The sequence below is a fragment of the Guillardia theta genome, assembly GCF_000315625.1.
Source record: "Guillardia theta CCMP2712 unplaced genomic scaffold GUITHscaffold_44, whole genome shotgun sequence".
NCBI classification, from domain to species: Eukaryota; class Cryptophyceae; order Pyrenomonadales; family Geminigeraceae; genus Guillardia; species Guillardia theta.
In genome coordinates this window covers 250,843-277,406 of record NW_005434630.1, presented here as the reverse complement: position 1 = coordinate 277,406, position 26,564 = coordinate 250,843, and the positions used below count along the sequence as shown (strand labels likewise).

At 54.0% G+C, this 26,564-nt stretch overlaps 11 protein-coding genes across 11 annotated transcripts; 6 read left to right on the top strand and 5 right to left on the bottom strand.

Moving 5' to 3' along the window:
* Positions 1–455: 455 nt before the first annotated feature.
* Positions 456–1,092, top strand: GUITHDRAFT_110234 (hypothetical protein; the record flags this gene model as incomplete). The annotated part of the gene is made up of 4 exons (XM_005830702.1): positions 456–518; positions 710–858; positions 904–939; positions 984–1,092. 4 exons carry the CDS (start codon positions 456–458, stop codon positions 1,090–1,092), a joined length of 357 nt encoding a protein of 118 aa, XP_005830759.1.
* Positions 1,093–1,211: 119 nt separating this feature from the next.
* GUITHDRAFT_110233 (hypothetical protein) lies at positions 1,212–1,615 on the bottom strand (the record flags this gene model as incomplete). The annotated part of the gene is made up of 2 exons (XM_005830701.1): positions 1,212–1,391; positions 1,445–1,615. 2 exons carry the CDS (start codon positions 1,613–1,615, stop codon positions 1,212–1,214), a joined length of 351 nt encoding a protein of 116 aa, XP_005830758.1.
* A 1,058-nt stretch (positions 1,616–2,673) lies between these two features.
* On the top strand, positions 2,674–3,991 carry GUITHDRAFT_72832 (hypothetical protein; the record flags this gene model as incomplete). The annotated part of the gene is made up of 9 exons (XM_005830700.1): positions 2,674–2,771; positions 2,850–2,881; positions 2,937–3,002; positions 3,068–3,112; positions 3,165–3,230; positions 3,276–3,354; positions 3,593–3,677; positions 3,783–3,821; positions 3,875–3,991. 9 exons carry the CDS (start codon positions 2,674–2,676, stop codon positions 3,989–3,991), a joined length of 627 nt encoding a protein of 208 aa, XP_005830757.1.
* A 2,618-nt stretch (positions 3,992–6,609) lies between these two features.
* Positions 6,610–7,646, bottom strand: GUITHDRAFT_140223 (hypothetical protein; the record flags this gene model as incomplete). Its single annotated transcript, XM_005830699.1, has 6 exons — positions 6,610–6,669; positions 6,717–6,869; positions 6,916–6,991; positions 7,064–7,220; positions 7,288–7,376; positions 7,417–7,646. 6 exons carry the CDS (start codon positions 7,644–7,646, stop codon positions 6,610–6,612), a joined length of 765 nt encoding a protein of 254 aa, XP_005830756.1.
* A 549-nt stretch (positions 7,647–8,195) lies between these two features.
* GUITHDRAFT_140222 (hypothetical protein) lies at positions 8,196–8,862 on the top strand (the record flags this gene model as incomplete). The annotated part of the gene is made up of 3 exons (XM_005830698.1): positions 8,196–8,317; positions 8,378–8,563; positions 8,613–8,862. The coding sequence occupies 3 exons, from the start codon at positions 8,196–8,198 to the stop codon at positions 8,860–8,862; spliced, it is 558 nt and encodes a 185-aa protein (XP_005830755.1).
* Positions 8,863–9,473: 611 nt separating this feature from the next.
* Positions 9,474–9,883, bottom strand: GUITHDRAFT_110229 (hypothetical protein; the record flags this gene model as incomplete). Its single annotated transcript, XM_005830697.1, has 3 exons — positions 9,474–9,535; positions 9,594–9,728; positions 9,865–9,883. The coding sequence occupies 3 exons, from the start codon at positions 9,881–9,883 to the stop codon at positions 9,474–9,476; spliced, it is 216 nt and encodes a 71-aa protein (XP_005830754.1).
* A 1,785-nt stretch (positions 9,884–11,668) lies between these two features.
* On the top strand, positions 11,669–13,317 carry GUITHDRAFT_110228 (hypothetical protein; the record flags this gene model as incomplete). Its single annotated transcript, XM_005830696.1, has 2 exons — positions 11,669–13,130; positions 13,205–13,317. The coding sequence occupies 2 exons, from the start codon at positions 11,669–11,671 to the stop codon at positions 13,315–13,317; spliced, it is 1,575 nt and encodes a 524-aa protein (XP_005830753.1).
* Positions 13,318–13,484: 167 nt separating this feature from the next.
* On the bottom strand, positions 13,485–15,199 carry GUITHDRAFT_140220 (hypothetical protein; the record flags this gene model as incomplete). Its single annotated transcript, XM_005830695.1, has 2 exons — positions 13,485–13,612; positions 13,705–15,199. The coding sequence occupies 2 exons, from the start codon at positions 15,197–15,199 to the stop codon at positions 13,485–13,487; spliced, it is 1,623 nt and encodes a 540-aa protein (XP_005830752.1).
* Positions 15,200–16,356: 1,157 nt separating this feature from the next.
* GUITHDRAFT_110226 (hypothetical protein) lies at positions 16,357–18,586 on the top strand (the record flags this gene model as incomplete). The annotated part of the gene is made up of 10 exons (XM_005830694.1): positions 16,357–16,404; positions 16,522–16,593; positions 16,652–16,940; positions 16,999–17,240; positions 17,370–17,528; positions 17,713–17,794; positions 17,995–18,045; positions 18,089–18,120; positions 18,445–18,481; positions 18,528–18,586. 10 exons carry the CDS (start codon positions 16,357–16,359, stop codon positions 18,584–18,586), a joined length of 1,071 nt encoding a protein of 356 aa, XP_005830751.1.
* Positions 18,587–18,989: 403 nt separating this feature from the next.
* GUITHDRAFT_140218 (hypothetical protein) lies at positions 18,990–20,797 on the bottom strand (the record flags this gene model as incomplete). Its single annotated transcript, XM_005830693.1, has 5 exons — positions 18,990–19,086; positions 19,175–19,452; positions 19,505–19,945; positions 20,002–20,172; positions 20,222–20,797. The coding sequence occupies 5 exons, from the start codon at positions 20,795–20,797 to the stop codon at positions 18,990–18,992; spliced, it is 1,563 nt and encodes a 520-aa protein (XP_005830750.1).
* Positions 20,798–24,989: 4,192 nt separating this feature from the next.
* On the top strand, positions 24,990–26,344 carry GUITHDRAFT_153168 (hypothetical protein). The gene is made up of 10 exons (XM_005830692.1): positions 24,990–25,047; positions 25,092–25,163; positions 25,218–25,284; positions 25,335–25,373; positions 25,429–25,503; positions 25,554–25,589; positions 25,653–25,694; positions 25,796–25,923; positions 25,979–26,042; positions 26,100–26,344. The coding sequence occupies exons 1-10, from the start codon at positions 25,001–25,003 to the stop codon at positions 26,166–26,168; spliced, it is 639 nt and encodes a 212-aa protein (XP_005830749.1). The 5' UTR covers positions 24,990–25,000; the 3' UTR covers positions 26,169–26,344.
* Positions 26,345–26,564: the final 220 nt, after the last annotated feature.

The following is a 26,564-nucleotide window of genomic DNA, read 5'->3' as shown; positions in this document are numbered from 1 at the left end:
GGAAAGGGTCAGGGAGCAAGAGCAAGAGAGCGAGCGAGGGAGAGCCAAGGGAAGAGGGAGAGCCTGAGGGGAGAGGGAGAGGGAGAGGGAGAGGGAAAGCGGGAGCATACGAGGTAAGGGAGAGGGGGGGAGCGTACAAGGTAGGGAGTGAGAGGGAGTGAGAGGGAGAGGGAGAGAATATCACAAGTTGTATGATAGTGTGATGTTCAGTATCAGTCTAGTCTAGATTGTTGAGATAATTTATGTATGCCTGCGACTAGAAAGAGAGCGTCAAAAAGAGCGCAGCAGTGTGCTAACCTTCCATGAAGCTACCTGACTCTGGGAGTCGAGAGATAATCTTACTTGATTTAGTGCAGCTCAAGAGCGAGGAAGGAGCCGAAGCTGCTTCATCTCTGCTCATCCTCTTTACCCTTAGGGGGGCACATTGAATGGAAGCAAACAATGAAGTGCTTTCCATGTCAGTGCTACCAACCGAGTTGATCATCTGCATTCTATCGCAGATCAAATGCCCGAGACAGGTACGTCTTTGACTTAAAACTACTATCTTCTCATGCTGGTGGATCTCGTCACTGATACCATTCTCTTCTGACCTTGGACAGCTCTGTCTTTGCGAGGAGGTCTGCATGAAATGGAGAGACAGTTCGCAAATTGGGGAGTCTTCAGAACACCTTTGGAGCGGTGAATAAGCTTGTATCCTTGCTGCTTCCAGGGTCTGAAGCAGTTGGACGTCATTGCAGGTTTGTGGAGTTCTCGAGTCTGGCGATCAGAATTCTGTAGAGGCCTGATAGATTTCGAGACTTGGAAGCAAAGATACATCCTCCGACACCTCGACGAAGTGGACCTGACAAGGCGAGCCAAGTAAGTGTGCTGTCGGTTCCCGTGTGCTCGACTCACGTCCTGCAGTGCCATCGTCGAGGTCTCCATGAAGCAACTTGCGCTGTGATGCGAACGGCACTGTTGAGATCACGCTGACTTGTGTTCAGGTTTCAAAATGCCATCAGGCAACAGCAGATGGAGCAGGAGGTCAAGCTGGTTGCGAGGCTGGAGGCTCGCAGGTCCCAGCGCCTGCAAAGGAGGGGAATGGAAAGCTGAGCGGTCGAGAATCGCCGTATTCACAACCTTTTTATATCCTGTTTATTCGATTTGTACATTAGTTGATGTCTACGTTAGAATGTTCCTCTCGGAAGTTTTCACTGGCTTCAGTTGAAGCATCATGTGTCTGAAATGTACTTCACTGGAATGACACAGTTGTCTGCGACGGAGTCTTCAATGAAGTAGCAATCTTCTGATTCCTCCCCATGAGGATTGTGATGCGGCGATGCTGTAGACCAGGCGACGCGCTGACTGGGATAGACATTCAGCGATCTGCAAACGTCTCTTGACACTGTGAACTGGAGAAAGGAGGTCAGAGGGCGGCAGGTGCTCGAGAGCTCTAAAGTGTTACCATGGGTTGAGATTCATCGACGTAGCATTCCTCTCCCATCCCTTCCCTTCGCACAAGAGGCAGGATCATTACGTAATCATCTCGAATCTTCTCTACGATGCCAACGGTACAGAGATCGTCGGCCGTGAACTCTACAATGTCTCCAACCACAACCCCAGCATCGCTGCACATGGCCAACTTTGATGTTGCAGGCCGGACTCTCCCCGAAAACGTCGGTCTGAGCAAGAGCGATCGTCGGCTAGACAACGAGCATGTTGGCCTTAGGTTTCTTGAAGGCGGTGGAGCAAGGCCTGTCGTCGCTTCACGGGACCCATCTAGCACGAAAGTTGTACATGACGAGGTACCTGATGAGGTTGAAGCAAAACACATGAGGTCATGCAGTCGAAGGCTGCGATGGGGCTGCAGGGCAGTTGAGGAACTGATGACGATTGGGAGCAACACTGAAGCAACCTGCATACCTTGAAGTTATTCTATGCGCAAATCAATTCAGACAGAAGAGTGCTGTTCAAAACACTTCACACTGTCAATGCCATCCTCCAATTCTCTCCTCTCCTCTATCTCCGTCCGTCCGTCCGTCCGTCCCTCGCTCGCTCGCTCCCTCGCTCGCTCCTTCGCCCCTCCCTCGCTCTCTCTCACCTCCCTCGCTCCCTCGCTCCCTCGCCCCTCGCTCCCTCGCCTTTCCCCCTCCCTCCCTCGCTCTTTGCCCATCCCTCCCTCGCTCCCTCTCTCGCTCCCTCCCTTGCTCCTCCCTCGCTCCTTCGCCCCTCTTCTCCCTCGCTCTTTGCCCCTCCCTCGCTCTTTGCCCCTCCCTCGCTCCCTCGCTCCCTCCCTCCCTCGCTCCCTCCCTCCCTCCCTCCCTCCCTCCCTCCCTCCCTCCCTCCTCCACCTCTCGCTCGCCCCTCTCCCTTACCTGCCATGTCAACATCTTTTACATCTACCTCCCAGTCTCCCCTGATACCTCCCCGCAAACACTGGGCAAGGCAGGGGACGAGGCCCGAAGGTCCTTTTAAGCCTGAATGCGGAACCGCTGATGCGAAGACGAGGAGAGGGCAAGAAGAGAAGAGGAGGAAGGAAGAAGACTAGGAGAGAGGAGAGAGAGGAGAAAAGGAAAAGACGGGAGTCAGGAGAGGGTAGAGAGGAGGGAGGAGAGAGGAGGAGAGAGGAGAAATCGGGGATGGGAGGATATCAGGTGGGGGACATGCGTGACGAATCGTGGTACGCCAGGTGTCATGCGCACCTCAGTCTCGTTCAGACTCTTCACCGAGACACTTCCGATCGCGACACGATGCCTGTATCATCCGTTTGTGAGTGGGATAGCGCAAGGAAGGTGAGTTGTTGCTGCTCTTGCTGTTTGAAGTTCGGCGGTGATTGCGATAGTGATCTTGATTGTGATTGTGGTGAGCAGTCTCAAGAAATCCTCCTTTCAGAACTACGTCGGTGAGGAAAACCTGTTGTTGAGATAACATGGTGGTGACTTGTGTCTGTCAACCAGCCCAAGATGCATTCTTCCTCCGCGGATTCGCTGATGCTTACAGCATGGCAAGGCAGATAGTCTCAGGTAGAGCTCAAATGCTTTCAGCAACATCTTGCCGTCGAATCTTACTTACGAACTTGTGCCCAAAGACAACGGGGACAGTCCAGGGGCGGAGAAGTTTCATACGCTATACAGTATTCTCAACAAACGATAAGATAAGACAATTGAAGTGACTGAGCATTTCAGATGGTGTTCAGGAAGAACTTCGCATGCATTCATCGTATGCTCAGAAGTGGAATGTTGATCTGACCAGTGATGAAGAAGCTACTAGCGTGCTCCATCTGACACTCCTTGAAGATGTCACGCCGAACAAGTCAACTCAGGATTACGTGGATTTTGTGATGGAGATAGCGAAGAAAGATTCTAAGAAGATCTCGTGAGTTTGAATTCTACTCCCTCCCTCCCTCCATCTCTCCCTGCCTGCCTGCCTGCCTGCCTGCCTGCCTGCCTGCCTGCCTCACTCACTCACTCCCCTCACTCTTACCTCTCTTCTCTTCCTCCTCTCTCTCCCTTTTTCCTCTACCTCTCTCTTTCGTCTTCTGTCTCTATATTATTCTCTCATCTCGTTTGCCCCGCTTGCTTGCTGTCACCTCCATCTGAGCTCCTTTCTCTAGGTTGATCTGTGCGTCACTGACTCCATGCATGCGGCTGTATGCCTGGCTCGGGAGCAAGTTGGGGAAAGCGAGATTCGGTGAGAACGTAACAACGTTATGATAGCAACGATCCGTGTTTTGATTGCATTTTCCTGTGATACCATGTCATGCTGAAGATCGAGCCTTTGCAGGTGATGTGTCATCGGATGAGAACATTTACGTGGAATGGATCAACACCTACAGTAGTGATGTGGGAGAAAGAATGAGCTGTTCTGTGTGCTGACGAAATCATATGATGATCAGGAGTTTGAGGAGCTGGCAAAGACTTTGGAAGACTTGTTGGATGATTATGCAACCAAGGAATCGACGGACTATGAAGTGAGTGGCAGCAATCCGAATTTTCGTGTCGTTTCTACTTAACACGCTCTGCAAGGACCTTGTGCGTATCTACTCTAGAGCCATGGAGCTGGAGTTTGCTTTCTTCGATGCCCAGGTGGAATTCTGCTGGACTTTTGTCCTCATCGCCTCCCTATGATCCGGGTGTACCAGCCGGATTTGCCCGCCAGCTCGTTCGAGGGGATCAAACCAGGTGCGAGAGAGGAACTAGACATGATGTGGATGTTTGATTGTCTTCCTTGCAAGACATCTTGGCGGTCGACTTTGATCAGACGCTCACGGAGCAAGACACTACAGAGACAATAGTCAAGGTGAACACTTGCCGATGTCTGACCCTCCCATGTGTTTGACCATAGGAACAGACGGGCATCCACAACATTCCTGATGCGGAGGCGAGAGAAGCTCAGCTGCAATCTATGAACAACGTCAGCAAGGTTGTCAAAGAGCCTTTTGATTGCTGTTGATATCCCCTGTAGACTTTCTATGAGAACTACGGCAAGAAGATCGAGGGTCTCCTGGACGAGAACAAGCCAGCTGCAGGTGACAAAACTCGCTCGTCGCTCATGTGCAAAGTTGTTGTGGGAAGTTTTCAGTGGGTTTGATCAAAGTCGCTTGCTGAGGTGACATGTCCAGATGCCTACGACCCGCAAGCGCTTCGGAGATTCTTTGAGGGCCTGGCGGCCTTTGACAAGTGAGCTGGGAACTTGTCCGTTCGAAGTTCACTCTTGATGACAAGGCACGCTCTCAAGCCCGTGGAAGACTCCGGGCTCATCGCGGGGATCCCTCAACAAGGTCCGTGCTCGTGATCCGATCTTGACCTTGTTTACCTGCTGTGTGTGTTAAGATTGAAGTTGAAACTTTCGCTTCCTCTTTGTTTGATAGCGCCGTGTCCTGCCTTGCTCCCCATCCGTTCTTCCCTCTGGTGCAAGTCTCCTCACGCCGCTGCAGGGCTCATCGAGACGGGAAGGAATGTGCCGCTGCAGAAGCGAGCGATGCGAACTCTCCTGCATTCGGTGAAGCACGTCTGAAAGAGGACTCTACTGACAAGTCGAACAGGCCAGAATGAATTGCCACCTTCATGTTGTCTCTGTCAACTGGTCGAAGGATCTCATCAGATCGGTGAGGATGGTGGAGAAGGCGCAGGGTCAACAGCGTGACGAGCTACAGGCGTTGAGGAGGGGCCAGGAGGAGGAGGAGGAGGAGGAGGCGAGGAGGAGCAACTCGGGGAAGCATGAGAGGAGGGATGAGCTCAAGTTTGAGCTTCACTCACCGAACCTCTTGTTCGAGGATGGAGTTTCAATCGGAAGACTATCAGGTGAGATTGAGCATGAGGGTAGAAGACTGATGATGAAGATGGGTTTGAAGATTCTTCGTGATGTGATGAATGGGTGGTTGTGGTGATGAGGGTGGTCGTGTTGATGGATGATCAGAATGATGAGGTGGTGGAATAGCACGAGCAACAGGATCAGGAGAAGGAGACAGCGGAGGAGCAGGAGCAGGAGCAGGAGCAGGAGCAGGAGCAGGAGCAGGAGCAGGAGCAGGAGCAGGAGCAGGAGCAGGAGCAGGAGCAGGAGCAGGAGCAGGAGCAGGAGCAGGAGCAGGAGCAGGGGGAGGGGGGGGCGAGGAGAAATGGAAGAGCAGCAGAGCGATAGAGCGGAGGCGGATGGGAAGGAAGAGGCGGACAATGGTGAAGTGGCATGCAGGTCCTCCCTCAACAGCCATCGACAAGCTCGACATCTTCGAGAAGATTCTTTCGCAAGGTCCTCGCGGTCGATCAGGTACAACTTGTGGGATGCTTGGCACAGTCAAGAGGAGAGGGAAGGAGGAAGCAGAGGAGGGAAGACCGGTTGAAACTCGTGGATGTAGACGGGTGGGGGTGGGGAGGGGCGTGGAGCACAGGAGATGCAGGGAGGAGGGGGGCGGAGGAGGATGGAGAGGAGAGGAAGCAGGCAACTCCTGACTATCATGACAGTGTACGTGGGAGACTCCGTCACTGACCTCCTGGCGCTCCTTCGCGCAGACATCGGCATTGTGATCTCCCATACCCCATCCCCTTGCCTCCTCTGAACGACTCATCTACTCGGCCAGGTCGTTGGGAGCAGCAGCACCCTGCTCAAGGTCATAAAGGGGTTCAACGTCAGGCTCCTTCCCCTCATCGCGATCCTCAGAGGTTCCTCATCCACATCCTACTTTCCTTCCTCCTCGTCCTCGTCCTCGTCCTCGTCCTCGTCTATCACCTCGGTTTTCTCCCTTCATCCTCGTGCCCCTCCTCTGTCCTTACCATCGCCACTTCTTCCTTCTTATTCTCCTCTCCTCTTCCACCGGCACCGGCAGCAGCACCACAACCTTGAAATCCTCATTGTCGTCGTCTTTGTTGTTTCCTTTTCGTCTTCTCGCCCCTTCCTCCTCCTCCTCTCTTTGTTCCTCCTGGTGTCGGTCGAGCTTCTAAATCGTCTCACAGACACATCGAAAGATAAGGAGGGAGAGAAGATCCTGTTCACCGCTGACTCCTGGACTGACATAGACATGGCACTGTACGGATGGCGAGGATACGAGTAAATCAATAGCTGATAGAGTAACCAATGTGTCGGTGTGGGATTCAGGGTCCCCGGACAGACGTGTGCATTAAAGGTGTACCATCTCTATAGATGACCGGGAAAGCACCGGTCTAGAAACTCTCTAACCTGCCCAACAAGCTCCTCCTGTCAAACTCGTCAAAACATCGGCGCCCTCCACCGGCTGCCCTGACCTCTCTTGCTGATCTCCCGTCGTCCTCTTGCTCGCAGTCCACCACAAGAACAGGTTTCTCATCCCCCCGGGAGCGTCTCGTCAGTAGCCGGTCTCCCATCTTCCCGCCCGCTGCTCCCTGCATTAGCCACTCTTCGTGTCTCTCGTGGATTTGCTGCCGTCCTCGTCACGTGCCCCCCCCTTGCCCCTCAGCGCTTCACCTGCAGATAGTCTAGGGGGATGGACTTCTCCTCTCCCCTGCCCCTCTTGTGCAGCCTTCTCATGCATGTTTCTGGCCTGCAAGGAGGAAGATGGCGTCAACTCGGGAGAGGATAAGTAGATAGCTATACTTTCCCCGCCTCCTCGTACCTTGTGCGGAGGTAGACGTAGGCGTCGACCTCGCTGTCAGGATGAAATCTCTTCATCATCCACTCATGCCACTCACTGTAAAGGGCCCACTGCTCGCTCGTCAGACCGTCAGACAGTCTGGACGTCCGCCACTCTACCTCGACGCCATTGAACAGGCCTGTACGGTAGCAATTCGATGCTGCGCTCAAAGATCAGGTTCCTGCTGGGGTAGATGGGCAGCGCACCGAAGATCTCCTTGTCTGACGCCACTGATCGCTCGAGGATGACGATCTTTGACGGAGACGAATCTTTGCTAAGCTGTGTTTCCAGTCGGCTACTATTGAGTCAGGCATGCATCCCACCAACCCTCTCACCTCAAGAAGGCGTAAGTCTGAAAGGTGTACGCCCATCGTTTCGGATCTTTGTAGAACATATCCAGCAGGTTGTCTGACTTTTCTCCCTCGTTGCTGCTGATGGTCAGCTCCAAGAATGAAATCCCAATGGCAAACCTCGATATTTTCTGCCACTTGTCAACTGGTTCCTGTACAGTGGACACTGGAAAACGACTCTGCAGAACTCTGAGGAACGTGCTCTTTCCTGCCATGCTGATGAGCTTGGCGGACGGAAAGTGCACACGCTGACCTGCCGCGATATTCCCTTCCAACGAGATGGTCAGAGCAGGCCTCGAAGAGGTTGGATGGCGCTCAGGCGATGCAGGAGACGGGGGACTGGTCAAGGGCCTTGCAGAGGAGCAGGCTGGAGGAGGCGATGCTTCTGACAAGCATCTGTGCCTTGGCATGAGCCATGAAGTCATCCGGATCAACCTCCCGCATGTTCGCACTGGCAGCCAGCCGACCACGGGCTGCATGTTTCCGCCCTGGTTCCTTAAAAAATGCGGTTCCTTGTAAAGGAACTTAAAAAAATGTGAGCCGGTTCCTTCTATCTCATCGAAGAAACCGACTCAGATAAGGAACCGCCACTGTAAGGAACCGCTGGGTGGGTGAGGTGTATTCCTCTCCTCTTCCCGCCCTCTCCTCGTCCCCGCCTGTCCCCTCCCCTCCCCCCCTCCCCCCTCCAGCCTTCGCGAGCTTCTTTCTCGCGGATCCCTGACAGCCTCGACACATCATCTGATCCTCTCTGACTCACAGCCAAGATGCCTCCCAAGGGAAGAAATGTCAAGGGGATGATGAGCACGGGATCTATGACCCTTGATGCTCGTTTCACTCAAATGCAGCAGAGCACCACCATGAACCGTCAGGCTGCTGTTTCTGCCAGGTGATCCACCCTCTTCCATCCGTCCTTCTGCTCACCCGGGTTGGTGGTGTCTGCTTCCAGGCGCTTTCCAGCTCAACCTGCCCCAGTCAGAGGGGCACCTGTTCCTCGCGGGGCTCCTCGTGGCAGGGGCATGGCCATGAGAGGCCGCGGAGCGCTCAGAGGACGTGGCGCTCTCCGTGGCATCGCCCCGATGCGCGCTCGAGGACGTGGACGTGGAGCAGTTCGCGGTGTTGGAGCCACTCGCGGGTGAGTGCCCACAAGTTGGCGCAGGAACTTTCTGATCCGTTTTTCAAAGCGCCTCGCGCGGTCGTGGCGCGGCTCCTGTGCGAGGCCGTGGGAGAGGAGGACGTGGAGGTCGTGGAGGACGTGGAGGAGCTCGATCTGGCAAAGACGGGGAGAAGCTCGATGAAGAGCTGGACGTCTACATGGGTCGTGATCCGAACGTGTCGAAGCACCAGGCACTGGACGAGAAGCTGGACAACTACTGGGGTGATGAGAACAACAAGATGGATGCGGAGGGAGCCGCTGGTGAAAATGGTGCCTAAGTGTGATTTGCAGAGTATGCTTATCAAGTGTTCACTTTTGGTGGCTTGGATTCGGATCGTTATTGGACCGTACCTACGATTGATCAACAACGCGACGATTTGAATCACTAGAGTGAATTAACAGTTTTCAAGCCCTAAGCTCAAAAGAAATTAATTTGAAATGCACTACTTTGGTTGTTGCGCTGCAGATGTGTTCTGGTTTGGTTCATCAAGGATTGTCGTGACAGAGAGTAATTGTGCACAGAAACTATCGCGAAGAGCACTGTTTCATCACATGGCATTTGTAGATCCTGTTGCGATCTTTGCAATGCAACAAAGCTTGTTGGTGAGATAGGAATTCTTCAATCTTAATTTATTTAATTGCAATATTCCAAACCAAAAATTGTGAGTCACAGGCAATGAAACCATCACACACGCGTCTACATACATTCAATGCACAGCAGGGTGATAGACCTTTTAGCTGTGCACATCATCCGGGAGAGACGTGTACGAGTAGCTCTCATTAAACTCGCGCTCACAGCGCTGTTATGGCACTGTTCACAAGCGTCAGTTTTTTTTTGGCATTCTCTCCAAGACAGCTGGCCGAATACGGTCAAAGGTGTTCACCTTCCTTAAACAGCGTCTTGAATCCCTTTCAGGATTCTCTGGAGCTTCTCATGAGTATCAATGTATCCTAACAAACATCAGTCATCCCCTGATCACATCGTCACACTCCTCCAGCTTCGAGCTACCTTGACCATTCTTCTTGCTATGAAGAAGTTTCGTCTTCTCTTTAGGATACACAATCTCAACTTCCAACCATCCAGAGACGTGCGGAGTGGCCTCGCCATCAACCTCTACCCCAGATGGAAAGACTTTGAGGATCTCTGCCAACGGCGCTTCAGTGTCAACACCATGGAGTCAGCTCATTCCCACCCGCTTTCAGCTGGCGGTAATACTTGGCGTATCCTCACCCTCCACAGAAAGTCACAAGGACTCGCAGGTTGTTCGGCCTGCGCTCACCCGTTACTGCCACTATCATTGCGGAACCGGTGCAATGGCTTTCAGACATTCCATTGGCAGTACAAGCATCCACGAGACGAAAATCGAGGAAACATCAATGGAAGTATGTTTTGTACACACAGAGAGAGCATTAATCGGAGAGGCTGCACTCAATTGTCCATGTACAGAGCAAGTGTAGAGGTATAGCATCAGCTGCGAACCGATACAAACAATATAAAGATCATATATCTCTATATGACTTATGAAACCTCATTCATTGTATGGTAACTTTGAGTGAACGGGGCAGTTCTTATCCTACTTCAAAGTCCCTTCCTTTTGGCTTGCAAATCCCTTCCGCTCCCATACAACCAATTCGTGAATTCTTCTTAGCAAGAAAGCGTCTACATGATCCATCTTGTCTCGGAGTTTCTCCTCTTCTCACTGCATGGTATTGCATTTTTCATCAATTTTCCGTTCTCCTCTGTCTTCTCCTCCTCCTTCTCATGGTTTCCTTGTGCCGTTTCGCCGCAACTCACCGCATCGACATGCTGGGGACTAGTTTCAAGACCCTGGATATTGTGGGGGACATGGGGTAGGGGTCATTGAATTCACCGGTAGTATACCTCGATCCTCCTTCATGTACCCTACAAATACCGGTATTTGGTTGGGAAATAAAGGGGTATATTCAGATTGACGTAGGGTACCAAAAAGTGGAGACGGGTGCCTGAATGGGGGATGGGGGATGTGATTCGGTTTATAAAATTCATAAATGGATGTAGAAAGCGGTACTCTTCCAGAACACTTTATATCATGTCTGTACCATGTTTTGTTTAACTAACTTATTTAATATACTTATCTAAAAACTTGAATTTTATTTCTTTATGAAACATTACTTATCAATTCAAGCCTGTACCAGACAAGGCTTGTTCTATCGTTACAATTGATTTATGTCACTACCCCCTACTTTCTTTTCTAAAGGAGGGGTGGAGATGGATAACTAGTCTATGTTTGTTGGTAAACGTATGTGGGGGTGGGGTAGAGTGGATGCCTACCATTTCTCTGGGTACTCCAAGTCAAACATAGGGGTGTATAATTCTACTATACTTGGGGGACTTGGTTGGGGTAGGGTATTCCAGCAGTGCAGGTGATGCTGGTCGCGTGATGGAGAGATGGGTTGCTGAGTAGAGGATAGGAAGAAGAGAAGAGGGAGAGAGTGGGAGAGGGAGGATCAAGACATGGAAGCAGGATGCACAGTTGAGGAGTAGTTGCTGACTTTACCTGACTCAGAGCCAGCCTGTGCCTAAGTGTAAGTGCAGAGGAACTCAGGGAAAAGTATTGTTGTCTACAGAAGAACCAAATAAAGAGTGAATAGTATACAACCAGAATGATGGCTTAGAAGCGAGAGACCAGGGAGGAAATTCCTGCCATTCAGTGCCTTCTCATAGAGGTTGGAGAGGATCGGTTGGACAAGGAATACTATACGGTTATTGTTCAGCATGAAGGATGTAATTCAAGTGAAAATGTATGTTCAAATTTTCTACTTTCACATACGTGTGTATGTGTGTGCATAGGTCTCAGAATATCTTGAAAAGAACCTTCGAGAAATCAGTTGCTAAACGAGATTAATCATGATGCATGGCAACTCTATCTGAACAGCGCTTGAGGCAGGCTGCACATATCACAGGGCAGAAGTTCACCGTCGTGCTCTCGAAGCACGATCTCCTCGTTCAAAACGATTTCGAGCTCAAATTCAAAGCTCGATCGCCTTTCTCCTTGCAAGCGCAGCCGCGACATGGCGCGAGAGAAGTTTTTGGCATTTCTCCAAATGAAACAAATTAGCCATGAAACGGAGGACATCCTAGCAAGGTGTAAGGCGATGAACGAGCAGCAACTCTACGCTTCCTCCGCTGCTATCACCTCCTTCCTCATCTCCGAGGACGCGCGCAGCACCGAGGTCTACATGGTCAACGCGGAAGCCCTGCATGGCCTCGGGGAGTACCTGCGGGCAGCGGAGGTGTACAAGCAAGCTCACGAGTGCCTGTCGGAGGCAGAGCAGAAGGGGGAAGAAGGGGCGAAGGTGCTGCAGGCCATGGCGGAGTGCTACGGGAAGGGGGACCAGCAGAGGAAGCAGCTGGCAACGCTGCTGAGCATCCCGGAGGAGCTGAGGACGGTGCGGGTGCACGTCGAGATAGCGAAGCTGCAGCATCGGGCGGGGGCAGCAGACAAGGCGCTGTCGGCACTGAAGAGCGCGCTGGACGATGCGCCGCTGGCGATCGAGATGATCGAGGAGCTGGTGTGGGCGGGGCAGAGCGAGGAGGAGATCATGTCGCACTTCCGGTGCATGGTCGAGAAGGGGTGGCTGCTGGACTTTATCAGGGCGCGGGTGCAGCATGCCATGTACGACTACAAGGGGGCGCTGCATAGCTACAAGCAGGTAGCGGAGGCGTTCCCGGAGAACCTGGAGGTGATGTCGGGGATGGCGACATGCCAGCTGCACACGCGGGACGTGGTGGGGGCGACCAAGGCTTTCGAGCGGGTGCACGAGAAGGACCGGCACTACCTGGACAGGATGGAGGAGTACGGGAGCGCGCTCAAGGCCACGGGGTCGTCGGCGAAGCTCAACATCGTGGGGTACGAGCTGGTGAACGTGAGCCCGCAGAGACCGGAGGGATGGATCGTGTGCTCGATGTACATGGAGTGCCAGGAGGAGAAGGAGCTGGCGCTGGAGTACGCCGAGCGAGCCATCCAGGTAGCGCCGAGGAGCAGCGCGGCGCTGATCCAGCGAGGACGGATCCAGCTGGATGCGGAGAAGTACGACCTTGCGCTCATGTCGTTCCGGGAGGCGCTGGGGATAGCGAAGAGCATCCATGCGTACCAGGGGCTGGTGCGGGGATACATCGGGGCGAGGCGGGTGAAGGAGGCGATCACGACGGCACGGGAGTCACTGCAGCAGATGCCCAAGAACGCGCAGGCGTTCAAGCTGGTAGGGCTTGCCCTTGCGCAGCTGCCGGAGGGAGTCAGCAAGGCGAAGACGGCCTTCGAGCGGGCGATCCAGCTGGATCCCACGTGCCCGGAGTCAGTGCTGGAGCTGGTGGACATACTGGAGGAGGAGAACAAGCTGCAGGAGAGCGTGGAGGTGATGGAGCGCTTCGTGAGCAAGACAGAGTCAGACGTGGCGCATTGCCGGCTAGGGGACTTGTACCTGAAGCTAGGGCGTTTCCAGAACGCGCTTGTGTCATATCACAACGCGCTGTCAGCGCATCCGGGGATGGAGGCGGCCACGATAGGTGAGGGGGGGGAGAGGAAGGAAGGGGAGGGAGGAGGAGGAGGAGGAGGAGAGATTTGACGGGGTTGACGGCAGGGCTATCGAGGCTGGAGAAGGCGATGAAGGGGATCGATCCGGACGGGGACGGGGAGATGCAGCAGGACAATGACGACATTGATGGGTTCGGGTCGACGAACCTCTCGGATTAACTCAAGAGGTGGTACAGCAGGAGAGCTGCGATGAGATTTTAATTGCAAGTTCAGAAGGATCGTTACACCTTAACGTCACTGACTGCAATGTGTTGATAGCTGATTATTGATTATATCCTTAAATTGAACGAGGAAGGAGAGGCTGCTGATATCTTGACGGTCGAGTTTTAACGGTCCATAACGTCCATCCCGCGGGGTGTGGATGGGGTTCCCATGCTGTCGTATGAATCCTTCTCAAGCTCCCCGTCCCCGTCCGGATCGATCCCCTTCATCGCCTTCTCCAGCCTCGATAGCCCTGCCGTCAACCCCGTCAAATCTCTCCTCCTCCTCCTCCTCCCTCTCCCTTCCCTCCTCCTCCCTCCCCTTCCTTCCTCTCCCCCCCCTCACCTATCGTGGCCGCCTCCATCCCCGGATGCGCTGACAGCGCGTTGTGATATGACACAAGCGCGTTCTGGAAACGCCCTAGCTTCAGGTACAAGTCCCCTAGCCGGCAATGCGCCACGTCTGACTCTGTCTTGCTCACGAAGCGCTCCATCACCTCCACGCTCTCCTGCAGCTTGTTCTCCTCCTCCAGTATGTCCACCAGCTCCAGCACTGACTCCGGGCACGTGGGATCCAGCTGGATCGCCCGCTCGAAGGCCGTCTTCGCCTTGCTGACTCCCTCCGGCAGCTGCGCAAGGGCAAGCCCTACCAGCTTGAACGCCTGCGCGTTCTTGGGCATCTGCTGCAGTGACTCCCGTGCCGTCGTGATCGCCTCCTTCACCCGCCTCGCCCCGATGTATCCCCGCACCAGCCCCTGGTACGCATGGATGCTCTTCGCTATCCCCAGCGCCTCCCGGAACGACATGAGCGCAAGGTCGTACTTCTCCGCATCCAGCTGGATCCGTCCTCGCTGGATCAGCGCCGCGCTGCTCCTCGGCGCTACCTGGATGGCTCGCTCGGCGTACTCCAGCGCCAGCTCCTTCTCCTCCTGGCACTCCATGTACATCGAGCACACGATCCATCCCTCCGGTCTCTGCGGGCTCACGTTCACCAGCTCGTACCCCACGATGTTGAGCTTCGCCGACGACCCCGTGGCCTTGAGCGCGCTCCCGTACTCCTCCATCCTGTCCAGGTAGTGCCGGTCCTTCTCGTGCACCCGCTCGAAAGCCTTGGTCGCCCCCACCACGTCCCGCGTGTGCAGCTGGCATGTCGCCATCCCCGACATCACCTCCAGGTTCTCCGGGAACGCCTCCGCTACCTGCTTGTAGCTCTGCAGCGCCCCCTTGTAGTCGTACATGGCATGCTGCACCCGCGCCCTGATAAAGTCCAGCAGCCACCCCTTCTCGACCATGCACCGGAAGTGCGACATGATCTCCTCCTCGCTCTGCCCCGCCCACACAAGCTCCTCGATCATCTCGATCGCCAGCGGCGCATCGTCCAGCGCGCTCTTCAGTGCCGACAGCGCCTTGTCTGCTGCCCCCGCCCGATGCTGCAGCTTCGCTATCTCGACGTGCACCCGCACCGTCCTCAGCTCCTCCGGGATGCTCAGCAGCGTCGCCAGCTGCTTCCTCTGCTGGTCCCCCTTCCCGTAGCACTCCGCCATGGCCTGCAGCACCTTCGCCCCTTCTTCCCCCTTCTGCTCTGCCTCCGACAGGCACTCGTGAGCTTGCTTGTACACCTCCGCTGCCCGCAGGTACTCCCCGAGGCCATGCAGGGCTTCCGCGTTGACCATGTAGACCTCGGTGCTGCGCGCGTCCTCGGAGATGAGGAAGGAGGTGATAGCAGCGGAGGAAGCGTAGAGTTGCTGCTCGTTCATCGCCTTACACCTCGCTAGGAGCCCTTCAGTTCCTTTCACTGAGGGTTTGTGTCGGATTGGTGTGCTCATCTTCTCTCGGACCATGTCGCGGCTGCGCTTGCAAGGAGAAAGGCGGTCGATCTTCAGGTTCGACCTGGAAATCGTTTTGAGCGAGGAGATCGTGCTTCGAGAGCACGACGGTGAACTTTTGCCCTGTGAGATGTGCAGCAGCCCTGCCATAAATGGTCAAAGGTTTCTTGTCAAGGGCTGAATTCTCTACGAATCGGCTGCTCAGTCCTTCCATCGTCAATCTATTCGCTTTCGCAGACGTTTCTTCTGACATCTGTATTGTTCTCGCACTACATTCTACCGCTGGGATCGTCCAACTCTGGCGTTTTGGGCTCATCTTGCCCTTGATTACCATTGGTTACTCTTGTGCTCATATAGAACTCTCCTTTGCTCCTCTGTCTTCAGTCTCTGTCTTGCAAACCTTTGTCACAATTCCTCTGATCTGCCATAAAATCTTTTCTCATACTCGCAGCTCTGTCTCCCATGTCACCCTTCTCGCACATCCATCCTGCTTGCTCTTTCTCCGTTCTCCTCGTCTTCTCATCTTCCTGCTCCGCCATTGCGGTCCTCCTACCTTCCTCGTCTCCTCACTCCCTATCTCTACATTTTGTCAGTTCATTTTTTTGAATTTTCGATTTGGGACCACCCACCCCTTTCGAGGATCAATGCATCCTACCCGAAATTTGGTGGTATCAGATGGGGGTAATCACTCTACCCCCACCCCCTGATCTCAGGCCCATGCAAAATGCACCCAGCAGGCAGACAAAGTCGGAGGAGGTGGAGGTGAACAGAGAGAAGACGGGAGGACAGGACAGGACAGGACAGGACAGCAGAAGTCATGCCATGCAGACGGGCTGGTAGGAAAGATCTGAGAGAGTAGGCAGAGAGGAGGAGAGGAAAAGACGAAGAGGTCAAACGATGGCGTCATGACACTCCCCCTCGCAGAATCGATGCGACGACAATGGCAGCTAGTCGCCGGGATTGCGATCGCCCTCCTCTCCCTCGTGATCTCATCGCCGTCACGGGCAGGATCGACCCTACTGCTGAGACTCTCAGCAAGGCTCTACTCCCTCCGATCACCATCTCCTCCGGCTTGTTTTCCTCCCCTGCTGCTGCGAGGAGGGCAGGGAGAGGCTGGCAGCGACCAAGTTGCTGATCTGGTTCGCCGCGGCAAGAAGGCTATGGCGGGAGCAATGTTCTCGGAAGCAGCGGATCTCTTCTCAGCTGCGCTGCAGATGAAGGTGAAGCCAGAGAGCAGAAGTTGAAGGGAGGAAGGAAGAAGCATGGAGGATGGAGAACATGGGAAGAGGAGGAGGAGGAAAGTCTGGTAGAGAAGGTCTTGACAATAACGATCATAGGTCGAACAGCATGGCGAGATGTCCATTCGCTGCGCGGAGAACTACTTCCTGTACGGCTCAGCTCTTGCCCTGGTACGCTCGTCCCTCCTGTGCTGACTCTAACCTGTCCTCCGTGTGATCTATCCAACAGGAAGCGGAGCAGGACGATGGAGAAAATTTGTTCGGGCCGAAAGTCCCGAAGCATATTGCGTTGAAGGGAGAGGAGGAAGAGGAAGAGGAGGGCGAGGAAGGCGATGAAGAGGACGGAGAGGAGAAGCACGAAGAAGGGAATGAAGAAAATCGGGAAGGGAAAATTGAAGAAGCAGGCGCAGGCGTAGAGGAGCAAGCAAAAGTCGAGGAAGAGGTCCAAGAACAAGTGACGGAAGGGTTTAAAGAAGCACAGGCAGATGGAGCTATCGCCAGCGTCGACAATGCAACAAGTACGAGAGACTGATGGTGGAGGGGGGGAGGAGGAGGCAGCTGACATGGCCCGCACAGCTCGATCCAACGTGACTGAGGACGAGGAGACGAACGACCCTCGTACACAAGCGTGGGAGATCCTGGAGACGGCTCGTCTAATCCTGCAGAAAGAGCTCCTCTCCCCGACTCCCGGAGACGCTCCCGTCACTCCAGCAGAGAGGAAGAGTTTGAACCTCCTGCTCGCCGACGTCCACCTTCGGCTCGGCGACCTGAACTTGTGGAATGAGAATTTCGAGGAGAGCACCTGGGATTACTCGCAGGTAAGAGGGAAGGCGGGAGGAGGAGGAGGAGGAGGAGAACGGGAGGAGAGATGTGGAGGAGGCAAGCGCATAGGGTATGAAATGATGAGGAGGCTGATGTTTGAATCTTCTGCAGTGCCTCTTGCTCAGGAGAACTTTGTTGGACCCGAACGACAAGAAGTTGATGGAGGAAGCGACAGTGGAGGGGATGAGGAGTGGACGATGACGTGGGAGCAGGCTGAGTACATCACGGGGATCTCGATGCTCTACAAAGGAGACAAGCAAGCAGGCCTTGAACTTCTCAGGGAGGTGAGGAAGGAGAGGGAAGGAGCGAGTGTGAGGGAGGGGAGTAGGAGGGGAGGGGTGGAGGAGGGGAGGGGAGGAGGGAGGTTGGGGAGAGAAGGAGCAAGCGTGAGAAGGGGAGTGGAGGAGGAGGCGAGCGTGAGGAGGGGAGGGGAGGAGGAGCGGGGGCTGAAACTGACGTGTTGAGAAGGCGTCCGAGGTCTGCAAGGTTTTGTCGAGCAAGGCAGAGAAGGATGGCAAGAACTACACGAACATCCTACAGGAGATCGAAGGTGAAATCATCCTCTCCTATCCTTCCCCCTCCTACACCTCCCCTGCCCCTCCCTTCTCCACCCTTGCACCCTTGGTGAGACTCACGTGTCCCTGCCAGCCCGGATTCAAGAGGAAGAAACTGCAGGTAGGGGAGGAACAGCAGGAGGAGGGGAGGAGAAGCGGAGGAGGATGGTGTTGAGAGGGATGATTGGTCGAACAGGAAATACGACACTGTCTGAGATGATGGAAAAACTCAAGGAGGATGAGCAAGGTATCATTCAGCTTCCTCCCTTCACCATGTGACTTCGTGACAGACCCCGAACCATTCAACGAAGACGAGTTCGAGGTAGTTCTCTTCGTACCCCCATCCCCCCATCACTCCTCCCCCCCCCTCACCATCATCACCACTGCAGTCATCACAATCACTATCATTATTTTCATTTCCATTTCGTCGTTCGACCTGCTCTCCCTTCTTTGTTCCTCCCGCCCCCCCCACTGATCAACCCCTCCTCACAGGAAATGCAACCAAAAAGAATCGACCCAAATCATCACCCCGCAGTTCCTGCTGCACAAAGGAATGTCACTTCCCACAATGTTTCAGAAGCCCCGAAGGTACTCCTCTCCTTTCCCCTCCCTCCTGCTCCTCCTCCTTGTGACGACTTGCATGCAGGTGGAAAGCAGAAAGCGAACGGCAACGGAGATAGAGGGTGATTGCTGCTACTCGCTGCTGCTCCTGTGCTGAACTGAGAGCAGATGGCGACACGGCTGACCTCGAGACCCCGAGGAAGAAGACAGTGCAGGAGCTTTCATGACCCCCCAGAGGAGGTACAGGAGGTCAAAGAAATCATTGTGCTGGCGCGGCCATGCTTAGTCCCGCTTGCCCTTCAGCAGCAGGTCGAGAGGAGAAATTCCGCTCCTGGTTCAAAGATCGTCAACGAAGGAAGAGGAAAGAGAAAAGGAGGGAGTGACTCACCCGGCAAAGCTGCCTTGATGACTTTCATGGGCTTCTATACCCCTCTGTGCCACTCGCAACCAAGTCCCTCCTCCTTTGCCCTTGCCTGGGATAGCTGGTAGTCAGTAGATGTAGAGGAGCAGGTGCAAGAGCAGTGGCAAGAGCAGAACAGCTCGCACCCTGATCCTCCTCTTCTGCCTGGGAAGCTTGTTGCCTTGGGAAGGTCTTGTGGACCCTTGGGGTTCCTAAGAATAATTATTGATCTACGCATAATTCAATGTATGGCCATGTCTAAACGTCTCACTCTTCTTGGTGAAATCTGCAGCCTCGGAGAGAGTAGGAAACGAAGCCGCAAATTCACTGACAAGGAATGAGGTCATCCTATCCTCCCCTCCCTTCCCAACTCTCCTCCCTCCTCCCTCCTCCCTCCTCCCTCCTCCCTCCTCACCTGGTAATGGTGGTTTGCTTCTGTGGAATCTTCCATGGGTTGCTGTCTCCCTTGCTCAACAAGTTTCCATCTTGCGACTTGTCGTCCTTTACTGGCGTCTTGACTACCGGAGGTTCGCCAGCCCTCATCTCCTGCTCGACTTGCCTCGTCCTGGACTTCAACTGGACCTTGGCATTCTCTTCTTTCTGGCCTCCTCTTCCTCCAACCCCTTCCTCTCCTCCGAGGGACCTGATCCCTTGCCCTGCTCCATTCACACCAGGCTGAGGATTCGTACCAACCTGAATCACCCACTTTCAGGAAGAGAAAGTTTGAAAAGGACACAAACAGAACCTTGCTCGATCCTCTTCCTCTCGACATCAACAACTCCTTCTCCACGTCTTCCAGTGTTTTCGTCCCCTTCTGGAACGTCTGGTCCTCTTCCACCTCTACCACTTCCGTCCTCTTCCTCGGCGTTCCTGCGAGGATCCGACGTTCGATCTCTTCATGCCAGAAGGCTCCTCCTTGCACCTCTCTAGCAGAAGATGTAGAGGAAGCTTTGTCCTCCTCTGCCCTGGCTTCTTTCCCTGCGTTTGTCTCTAGCAACTTTCGCTCTACTTCGTCCATGGACAACACACCATGCACAACCCGAGCTTGCTCCATCTGCAAGACCATTCCCTCCTGTTCTGTATGATGGATTTCTTGCGGACTGGGCTCAAACTGTACAGATCGCATGCTCTCTGGGTGCTCTTGCATGTAGGGAGGATATGGGACCGGGTCAAGGAAGGACTGTCTCTGCAGTTTCAACAAGTCATTATCCAAACAGCACAACTCCGCAACGAGGCAATCACCATGTTGTAGAACGTGTCTTCACATCCTCTTGAAACGGCTTCAACCATGTTGGAGGGATTCTCGCTCTTCGATCGAGATCTCTCCCCTCCTACCTCAACGACCCTCGCGCGAGAGTTCCTGTATGAGGACGGAGTCTTCGACCGCTGCCTGTACGTTGTATCCTCGAACACCTGACAAGCGCGTTACCATGCTCGTCCTGCTCTCTTAAAACCCTCTCACCTCCTCCAGGCAAGGCTCGTTGGCCGTCCCGTGACTGGAGCGTACTCGAGAGATGGCGTCTCGTTCAGCAGGCGAGAGGGTCCTCTGTCGAGGGTACCTTGGTTGGTATCTCCTCGACCTCACGGGCTCTTCCTCCACGGGCCTGATCTTCGTCCCATTTCGAATCATCCCGTTCAATCTCTCTACATCTGCTCTCAGATGGTTCGGGAGATCTGTAAGGTTTTCTTTCAGCCGTTCGATCTCATCGCTGATTTCAATGATTCTCTTCAGCTCAGCCCATTCTGTTTCGTTCATCTCTGGAGGTCTGTTGTGCCTGTGCACAGGGCAGTGGGAGCATTCTATGACGTACCAAGGTTTGCCACGATAGCGATCGATTCCAACAGATCCCTTGTTCGCTGCAACCGCTCCACCGTTTTCATGGGCCAGGTCACCTCCTCCCCGAAGTGATTCTGTCGGATATGGAAGTTTCCAGCATGTTTCAACATTCTGTGCTGGCAGATTGGATGAAGGGTGAGGGGTCACCGTGACGGCCTGAGCATTGAGGAGGCAGAGGAGGAACGGTGTTATCAATCTCATTGGAACAAGGAACTTTCAAGAATGCTGTTGACTGTATGTGCGCGATGGAGGGAGGCAAGAGGACAAGGAGGACGAGGAGGATGAGTAGGACGAGGAGGACGAGGACGAGGACGAGGAGGACGAGGAGATAGCGTGCGCCGATCCCTTGTTGAATCCGCCCATAGAGGCTCAAGGTTGTCTTTCAAACATAGGGGGTGGGGTACTAAAATGAAAGGGGTCTAAAATCTTTACATGTGGTACAGCACAGTATTTACGTATGAAAAGAACGGGTACTATACATGTACATACCAATAATTGTAGGTGGGGGTCATCTTAGCAGGGGTGTAGGGGCAAGTTGCAGCCGTTCCAAGTTCATCATCGGCCCTAGACCGGGCCCGGGCATTTACCAATGCCGATCACTGCCGCAGTGCCGCACTGCAGTGCCCAGCCTCCGCCGGAGGCTCGGCCCTCAGCCTCCTGGTCGAGGAAGTCACTGGCAATGACCTTAAGTTTGGGGGACAGCAGTCGGCAGGATAAGAGACGTTAGACTTGTACTAGTCCAAAGTCACGCACTGCAGACGTCACATCGACCTTAGTTGTAACAAGACAGTTTTTGCTCAAGACCGAGTTTAATGCACACAAATCCAGAATTGAGGAGCACATGAGAGATAGACTGTATGCTCAGTAGGATGTGAAACCCAAGCATTCAGACATGAGAGCCGGGACCTTAGCAAGACGGTCGGACGGCTAGGAAAGCCGGGCGGCCCCCTCTTCGTCCACACACAGGCTACATTGGCCGCCTCGCAAAACACGTACGGTAGGTCGTCTTGGTTTACAGGAGAGTTTTTGTTAACTCGGCGCTATCTGACTGGCACGGCTGGCATACGTTCCATCAATAAGGGTTGGTTCTCACGCTGTCTTTTCTCTTCTCGCCGTACGGTATGGCCGCTATCATATGCGACAGTATCTCAGTGATCAGGGTCCGACGGTCCCTGACACAACGCTGAGTGAAAGACCAACTTCGGCAAGGCTGCATGACCTCTCTCTGTATTCAAATTGAAGTTAAGCCTCCCGTCGGACCTTCACACTCAAACTGGGGCCCCCGGGAATAAGGCGAGTCGGTCGGAGCCTCCGAACCCGGCCCCGGGCCCGGGCCGCCGGGCATCGTCACCAAAGCGCCGAAATGGGCGAAATTTCTCCTTAGAGAAGATGAGGTGGTCTACAGATGGTGGATGAGGAGGAAGAAGAGGAAGATAAAGAGAGTGAGGAAATAAAGATGAAATGAAGCCAGGAGAGATAAGAAGGACAACAATCGTGAAAAATCTAGTCAAGTGGAAGGAACGGAACAAATGTAGGGTAGTATACACAACATGCTGGTCTTGATATTCCTGTTTATGACTTTCGTTTACACGAAGAATGTTATAACAAGCAAGACGACAAAATTCTTCTAGAAGGACGGGCATCTTGATCAGTGGATACAATGCGTTGTCTTCGCTGAATCAGCAGTATCAAACAAAATGCCAGAGGAGATGATGGTGCGATGGGTTGTCCTGTCTTGTTTGGCCTTACATTCATGAGATAGAAGGAAAGCGCTCGTCTCAAGACCTTTGAGAGCATCATATGGCCGCACAACAACACTCCTCTCACTCCCCAGCGACTGGCAGCTGCAGGGTTCTACGCAGCGCCTACCTCGAAGGCACCCGATAGTGCGACTAGAGCCGCGGGTGGAGTCTGATGACGCTGACTTCCTCCTCTTCAGGAGTCGTCTGCTTCGCATGTGAGAATGCTCTCACGAACTGGGACCCCACGGACGATCCATGGCTGGAGCATCAGACTTGGTCTTAACCTGCCGAAGACTACTTCCCGCTGACTGTCATCAATAAGGTACCCGCAATGTCCCTTCGTGCAAGGTCGTTCAACCGGGAACGTTCCGCTCGCCAAAGATGCTGCGGCTGCTCCTATCTTGTCTTTCCCTCCTGCGAAGATGGACCCGAAGGTCTGGAGATCCTCTGCCTCTGCTCTCACATGAACGCGCATGTTCCACAGGCAAACAATGCAGTCGCAGAAGCCGCTCCTCCTGCTGGTGATTGAATTTCTCATTGACACTTTTGTCCTCCATCCCATTCTTGATCTCCTCCTCCTCCTCCTCCTCCCTCCCTCCCTCCCTCCCCCGCCCCCCCCCTCCTCTCATATTCTACGGTAAAAGGCGGTCCCGTGGAACCACCGCTCATGTTTGACAGCGGCAAGGTGATTCGAGCTTCATTGATCCCTCATACTGACGGGCTGGATAGCAGAATGTTGCACGAAAGGGTGCGAGCAGGTGATGTGATACTTGCGGTCCTGCAGTTCTCTGAGCCAAAGAGGCAGCAATGCTGGAAACAAACTCTTCTCAGTTGCCAAGAAGGGGCTCAACAACTACATTCAGGCAAGGATGAATGAAAGTTTTCTTCCCAGCGTGTGAAGAAGCTTGCAGTCTCTGCAGAGCACTTCCACCAAAGCTGCAGACAGCGAAGGTGAGTCGACCCTCCCCCTCCCTCCCCCTCCTTCCTACAGTATCTTCCTTGTGACACTCTCGCTTCCCTTGATTTGCTCTGTATATGCTGCTGTACAGAAGGCGGAAAGGATATCGTCTTCCGTGGCAGCTCGAAGGCGAAGAACGCGCCAGAGCAAGAACCAGGAACTGACCCGATCTCTCCGGCCTCACAGGTACGGCATATAGGTAGAGAGTCACTCGTATTTGACCAGGATTGTAGGTGTTGGCGATGTGGCATGATGCGATCGAGACGTCAGACATTTCAGCTCATCAACGATCTTCACAGCAGAAATCGGCTCATTCACAATCGACTTATCATCATCAGAGGCACACGTTCCAAGGATCGCAGTTGCAGGACTATCCTTCAGCAGGCCAAGCTCACGGTGAGTTGATGGAGCACCAGTGGAACGTTGGGAGGTGTCCAGCTTTCTTACCATGGACATGCAGAGAAAGGGACGCTGGACTCTCCGCTTGTAAGTTGAAGTGTTGTCAACATACCGTGATGCAATGGAAGTCGAAAGATTGTGTGGGAGGAGAAAAAGCAGAAGAAAGTGGAGGGGGAAGGGTTTGGTATTTATCTTTGCTCTACAGGCAGGGAAGGTTCAAGATGGATGGGAACGCCCGGTTATTTCTGCAGAGAGCGAAAGGGACGGGAATCGAACATTGAGAAACCAACATGACCACACAAAACATCATCATCATCATCATCCTCACATTCAGAGGGAAACAAACGCATCCAACCGGACCAAGAACGCTGAGGCCCACGGAGCGCAAGAAGTGACTTCTGACGAATGTGATGGTGAAGGATGGCTGAGAAGTGGTACAGGACGCTTTTGTCCAAAAATCATCACAAGAGAAGAATGGACAAGAAAAATCGTTGTGAGTTGTCAACATGATCGTCACCTTGGTTTTGAGGAGTTTGTGACGTATTATTCGTTCCCATGACGTGGCTAGTCCATTCCTTGACCTCTTCAACCACCATCCTTGCTGGTGTTGACACGTCATTTTCAGGAATGGGGCCAGGGAGCGAGAGCTCGTGTCACAAGTATGCTGACCGTCGTTGGATGTCCTTTGTAACACAACCAGCAGAAAATTCAAAGTGCGATGGACGAAGTCACTCGATTTCTCAGCCACCAACAGGTTCCAGCAACTGCCATGCTCGTTCCTGCTGATTTTATCTTCCACCATAGAATGAGATGATGGAAAGAATGGAGACGAAGATGAAGACTGTTCATCAACGGGTAAACTTCCTCAACCCTTGTCTATGCTGAACACGATCCATCCCAACCGTGATGTTCCTCTCTCGCTCCCTGGCCTCCTCTCCCTCTTGAGATGCTGACAACTCGTAGGTCGAGGCGCTCAACAGCAACATGAGCAAGCTGGGGACTTCATGGTCCCCCTCCTTGCTCAGTTACCAGCATCTGAATCTTACCAGGGCGGAAGCGAAAGAGAAAGAGATCAGCTCAACGCACGAGGTCGATGCAAACTTGCATCTTCTGCCTTGCCAAGTTTATCTTGACGCTCAGTGTGCAGAGGCTCAGGAAGTTGAAGGGGGAAGAAAAATCGCTGGTGGAAAGGATAGAAAAGCTGCAGGAGGAGATGAAGAAGCACTCCTCGGACCTTGCTAAGGTCAACCTCCTCCTCCTCCTCCTCCCGTCCTTGTTGATTGTCTCCTGGTTCAGGTGCGAAGAATGGATGATACGATGAGGAGGGCGCATGCAGAGTTGGCGGCAACAAGGTGACGTCAGCACTCATTGACTGTGACTTGCTCAAACTCTGCAGGGAGGAGGAGGAAAGCTTGAGGCAGGAGCTGCAGGAGCTCAAGGAAGAAGTCTCCTCGAAAGCCCAACAGAGGTCCCACCGATCCTGTCTGTTCCTACCTCGCTCACAGGGCGTTGCTGTTGACAGGCTGCTCCTTCAAAGTGAGGTGGTGGACTTGAAAGACACAGTTAACAGGAGGAAGACTGAGATCGACGTAGAGGATGACGATCGAGAGAATCTGCCTGAACTCTTTGGCCATGTCAGGTGATGGAGACGAAGCTACGGGAGCTGGCAGAGCGAGAGGTGGGTTCCTGTTCTCCTCTCTACCACAGCGTACTGAGAGGATGCTGCCGGGCAGTCCAAGCTGAGGGCGCTCGAGTTGGATGTCCGCTCCAGGGAAAGTTCGCTTGCTGAGCGGGAGACCCGTGTGAAGGTGTGCTGGACAAGGAGCAGGAGGGGGACCGATGATGGAGGACGTGGCAGGCAAGGGAGGAGTGGGTCGCCAAGCGAGACGGGCAGGTGAGGAGAGCTGGGGGACGGGTGGCTGGCTGATCGTATGACTCCCTTGCCCCTGCGCGTCAGGTGAAGGCAGTGGAGGCCGTCTTGCTAGCCCGGGAGAAGAAGGTAGGGGCAAGATCAGCCTCCTGTACATGCTCTCCCCTCCCCTCCCCTCCTCTCTTTTCCTTCCCCCCTCCCCTCCCCGTTGATCTCGTTCCGCCTTGAAGGTCAGAGAGATGGAGGACTCGAACCAGACCAGGAGGTCAGACATGGGAAGCGATCCGGAGATGTCGAGGTGGGCGGGAGGGTTCAGGTCTCCTTCCCGAAGTCATCCGGCACCTCAGAGCCCCTCTAGGTACTCGCACTTTCTTGCCGTGTGAGGACTGGCAGTAACTGCAGCGCTGCGACAGAGCTCGGCCAGGCTCGGCCAGCATGGCGTCGAGCTCCGCTGCCGCTATGCCGAGGGTGTCGCGGGTGAGTGAGCCTGAGGTGAGAGGGCAAGGCGTCAGCTCATCCTCCATGGCCCATCAGGACACGACGCCCAAGAGAGGAAGCGGCGGCAGTTCGCACATCCCAACGCAGTACGTGAACCCTTGGTAACCGAGTCTTCCGCCCAACTTGATCCGCAAATGATGAGCTTCTAACCCTGGCAAACTTCGGACTGCCGGCCGCCACCGCCGGCCGCCCGGCTCGGCCGCAGTCGGCTGCCAGGCTCAGGGCAGTGAACTTCGGAACGCTCGGCCGTCGGACCGTCACCCCGGCGCACCGGCGGTGCCGGGCGGCCGCCGCCTTATCCAACTCTCAGTCACTGACGGTCGGGCTCCGGGAGTCACTAGTAGTACTGTCAGTGTACTGAGCCTCAGTCACTGCCGGTGCTTAGTATCGACAATAGTTGAGTAATAAAACTCTCAATCGTTGAACTACGGTCCAGTGAAGTTTCTATTTCTGAGAACTTTTTACCCCACCCTCAATTTCGCTTCAATTTTGGGGGAAATA

Excerpts from the sequence above, each read along its gene's own strand:
- GUITHDRAFT_153168 (XM_005830692.1), top strand. The coding sequence starts at position 25,001 with ATGGATGATACGATGAGGAGGGCGCATGCAGAGTTGGCGGCAACAAG. Across the intron at positions 25,048-25,091 it reads GCAGAGTTGGCGGCAACAAG|GGAGGAGGAGGAAAGCTTGA; the intron begins GTGACGTCAGCA and ends CAAACTCTGCAG. Across the intron at positions 25,924-25,978 it reads GCACCTCAGAGCCCCTCTAG|AGCTCGGCCAGGCTCGGCCA; the intron begins GTACTCGCACTT and ends GCGCTGCGACAG.